Consider the following 4,360-nt stretch of genomic DNA (forward strand, 5'->3'; position numbering starts at 1 on the left):
AGAAAAAAATAAAAAAAATTGTAAAAAAGAGTATTACCAAATTCAAGGTCATGAATAATTTTCTTCTAAGGGTTTTATGATTTTAGCTCTTATATTTAGGTCATAAATCCATTTTGAGTTAATTTCTTAATATGGTGTGAGGCAGGGGTCCAACTTCATTCTTTCGCATGTGGTAATCCAGTCGGCCCAGCATCATCTGTTGAAGCAATTATTCTTTCCCCCATTGAATGGACTTGGGACCCTTGTCAAAAACCAATTGGCTATAAATGTGTGAAGGTTTACCTCTGAACTCTTAGTTCTGTTCCATTGGTTGATATTTCTATCCTTATGCCAGTACCACATTGTTTTAATTAATGTAGCTCTGTGGTAAGCCCAAGCTGAAGAGGCCGTGTTTGGGACGTGTACAAACAAGGCAGAGAAAGTCACTCTGCCTAGACACACAGAAGAAATGAGAGTACCTAAGGCGCTAGAATATGGGGCAGGCAGAACCAGCCAGTGACAGACATGGTTCTCCACGTCTTCATGAAGCTCTGCCATTTTGTTTTCAGGGGATATTTAACAACATGTCAAATAAAGTTGACTTTGAACTGATCTACTCACTACCTGGGACTTTGGACAAGTTACTGCTCAGATCTTATTAATTTAATATTTCCTTATCTGTAAAAATGGGAATAATAACATCTAAACTCAGATTATGAGAATAAATAAAAATAATAGGGTGCCCATAGCATGACTTCATTATAGATGCTCAATAAATGTTGGTTCTTTCCCTCCCCTACTTGTAGATAGGACATGAACATCTGACTTAAAACTGAGAAGTGCTCCTCTGCTCCTTTTGCCATTTCCTAGTTCTCGCTCTCTCTTTTTTTGAGACGTAATTTCGCTCTTGTTGCCTAGGCTGGAGTGCAATGGTGCGATCTCAGCTCACCACAACCTCCACCTCCCGGGTTCAAGCAATTATCTGCCTAAGCCTCCCAAGAAGCGGGGATTACAGGCATGTGCCACCACACCTGGCTAATTTTGTATTTTTAGTAGAGACAAGATTTCTCCATGTTGGTCACACTGGTCTTGAACTCCCTGTCTCAGGTGATTCGCCCGCCTCAGCCTCCCAAAAGGTGCTGGCATTACAGGCATGAGCCACCTTTCCCAGCTCCTTTTATTTACCCATTCACCCATCCATTCAACAGGATTTGGATCTCCATAAATCAAACACATTTATTGCAGTGGTCTGAGCTAATCCCTGACTGGGGTCTGAGTTGACAAGATTGAAAAAGATACCACCTCTAACCTCCAACAGTCCACAGAGTGCTAAATGCCACCGCGGATAGACAGAAGCATGGAAGAATTACAGGAAAGAAGGATGGCTGCCTGGAGGAGGTGGTGGTTACCTTGTGATAGGGAACTCAGTCACCTCAATAAAAAATCAGATTTTTATAGATAAAAGTCTACAGAAACAGGTTTTAATCACAACCACACAATTTTAGATACTTGCAGAATTCTAGTTTCCTAACACTGCCTAACACTTGGCATTTCCTTAGTGTATAAGGTGGATTTAACAGTTACAGAGCATATAATGCCCTTCTATTTTATTGGTTTACTTTTTTAAAATGACATTACCCTAGCGCTTCTCTATCAAATGAGGCAGTGTTGTGTAACTTGGGGTCCCAGACCCCGGGTCCTCAGTAGTGATAGGAGTCTTTGAAGTGTTTTCATTATTGCCAGAGGTCCGATGCTAATCATATTTTACCTTTCTTCAGGCTTACCAGGGCCCCAACAGCTGCTGCTTTGCTTTCAAGTGGAATTCTAATGTACAATGAGGCAATGCTGGTAGACTTAGGCTGGATAGAAGTTTGGATTGGCTGTTATATAGGATCTGGATTCTATTTTTTAAAGGAAAAATAAAACAATTATTAGTTAGTAAATGCAGTTTTATACAGAAGTCCTCCACAACTTTCAGGGAGAAACTGAAAGGGTCATTAGTGGTAAAAAGGCTGGAAACACCCGAGCCCAGGAATCCTGAGTCTAAAGGACAAAGAACTACCTTTTATCCGTAAGCACCCTAACACTTCCTGTTTCAGCAGAAATATGTTTTTTTTTTTTTTTCTTTTTATTTGAGACAGAGTTTTGCTCTGGTTGCCCAGGCTGGAGTGCAATGGTGTGATCTCGGCTCACCGCAATCTCCACCCCCCGAGTTCAAGGGATTCTCCTGCCTCAGCCTTCCAAGTAGCTGGGATTACAGGCATGCGCCACCACACCCTGCTAATTTTGTATTTTTAGTAGAGAAGGGGTTTCTCCATGTTGGCCAGGCTGGTCTCGAACTCCCGACCTCAGGTGATCCGCGAGCCTCAGCCTCCCAAAGTGCTGGGATTACAGGCGTGAGCCACCACTCCCGGCCAGAAAAATTTTTTAAATGGATCTTGATGAATTAATTCATCAGTAGCTAATGCCTGGAGGCTGTTCAGGTGGAGCCTCCCACCCCAGGCTGCTGGATAATGAGCTGGTTTTAGGTTTTGGCAATAATTAGCAGAGAGATGGATTCTGACACCTGGGGGAGTGGATTAGGTGAGTTTGTGGAGGAAAAAGTTGGGTTGAAGAAAGAAGGATGAACCTGGTCAACATGAAAGAACCTCTCTCTACTGAAAATACAAAAAAGTAGCCGGGTGTGGTGGCCCGCGGAAGGCTGAGGTGGGAGGATGGCTTGAGCCCAGGAGGTTGAGGATGTAGTGAGCCGAAATTGCGCTTCTGCACTCCAGCGTGGGCGACAGAACGAGGCCCTGCCTCAGAAATAAATAAATAAAATAAAATTTTAAAAAAAGAACCCTGAAAGACAGATAAATGGTGGAAGAGAAACTGGTGAGAGTGAAAAGGAATAGGAAAAAAATAGGGGAAAACCTGTGTGTTTATTACCTACCGTGTAATATGGCACGATATTGTGCTGTACGATACTGGCCAGTATTTTGTCAACAATCTCTGCTTTCTAGAGTCAAAAGTATAAGAATTGTAGTAAATTGTCGTAAATGTTAGTCTTAGAATTTTGAGATTTGGTGTTCTCCAGGGTCGAATGAATGCTCCCTAATCTAGCCTCCCACGGTATATTTCTGTGTTTTTTCTTTCATAAATGCATGAATGACTCCGGTCTTTGTTACTGGTGGTAGTGTCGCTTGTCCGGAAGCACGGAGAGTACGACCTCATTTCTGTATTTCCCAACTTTCAGCCACGTAATGACTGAAACTTAACAAGTTACTTAACCCCTCCAAACTCCAGTATCTTCAAAATAGGATTTGCAAAATGGGAATCACTGTGGCTTTCATATAAGGTGGTCGTTAGCCGAAAAGAGAAAATGTGCTTAACACAGTGCCAGGAATGCACAGTGGTTAAAAATTGGTACTTGCACCCGGCGCAGTGGCTCACTCCTGTAATCCCAGCACTTTGGGAGGACGAGGTGGGCGGATCGCTTTAGATCAGGAGTTCAAGACCAGCCTGAGCAATGTAATGAAACCCAGTCTCCACAAAAAATACAAAAGTTAGCCAGGCGTGGTGGCGCGCGCCTGTAGCCCCAGCTACTTAGGGGACTGAGGCGGGATGATCGGTTGAGCCTGGGAGTTCGAGGCTGCAGTGAGCCATGATCTCACCATTGCACTCCAACCTGGGTGACAGAGTGAGACCCTGTCTCAAAATTGTTTTATTTTATTTTATTTTTTATTTTGAGACAGAGTTTCACTCTTGTTGCCCAGGCTGGAGTGCAATCATGCAATCTCGGCCCACCGCAATCTCCCCCTCCCGGGTTCAAGCGATTCTCTTGCCTCAGCCTCCCAAGTAGCTTGGATTACAGGCACGCACCACCATGCCCGGCTACTTTTTGTATTTTCAGTAGAGACTGGGTTACTCCATGTTGGTCAGGATGGTCTCAAATTCCCAAACTCAGGTTATCCGCCCACCTTGGCCTCCCAAAGTGCTGGGATTACAGGCGTGAGCCACTGCGCCCGGCCTTTTATATTAATTTTTAAAAAGGTACCTGCGAGTTTTAAACAGCTACTCTGGGGCCAGCGTGCTTTTTGAGGCGTGCCGGTAAGGATCGTTCTGTCCATCTCCTGACAAGAAGTCAAAACCTCCGTCCTGGGGTTCGGTCAGTTAGTGGGTCAGATAATCATCTCAGCTCAACCACTACTCCCAGCCAGCAGCGGCCACGTCCCCGCGTCGCCCTCAAAGACTACAAGTCCCAGCCTGCCGCGCTCTGGGCCGTGGAAGCCCCGCCTTTTCCGGCGGGCCCCGCCTCCTCGTTGCCCCAGCCGCGGGCGCGCGATGGATACCGGGTGCTGGTTGTTCGGCGGCGAGTTCGAGGACTCGGTGTTCGAGGAGA

At 45.2% G+C, this 4,360-nt stretch overlaps 1 protein-coding gene across 1 annotated transcript in view; it reads left to right on the top strand.

Annotated features, from left to right (window-relative positions):
* The first annotated feature begins 4,256 nt into the window (after nt 1-4,256).
* Nucleotides 4,257-4,360, top strand: part of LOC105516948 (chromosome unknown open reading frame, human C8orf76) — a 30,925-nt gene continuing 30,821 nt past the window's right edge. Inside the window, exon 1 of the mRNA XM_011949295.1 lies at nt 4,257-4,360. Within this exon, the coding sequence (XP_011804685.1) occupies nt 4,303-4,360 (58 nt within the window). The 5' untranslated portion in view covers nt 4,257-4,302.

The sequence above is a fragment of the Colobus angolensis genome, unplaced genomic scaffold, assembly GCF_000951035.1.
Source record: "Colobus angolensis palliatus isolate OR3802 unplaced genomic scaffold, Cang.pa_1.0 Scaffold295, whole genome shotgun sequence".
NCBI lineage: Eukaryota > Metazoa > Chordata > Mammalia > Primates > Cercopithecidae > Colobus > Colobus angolensis.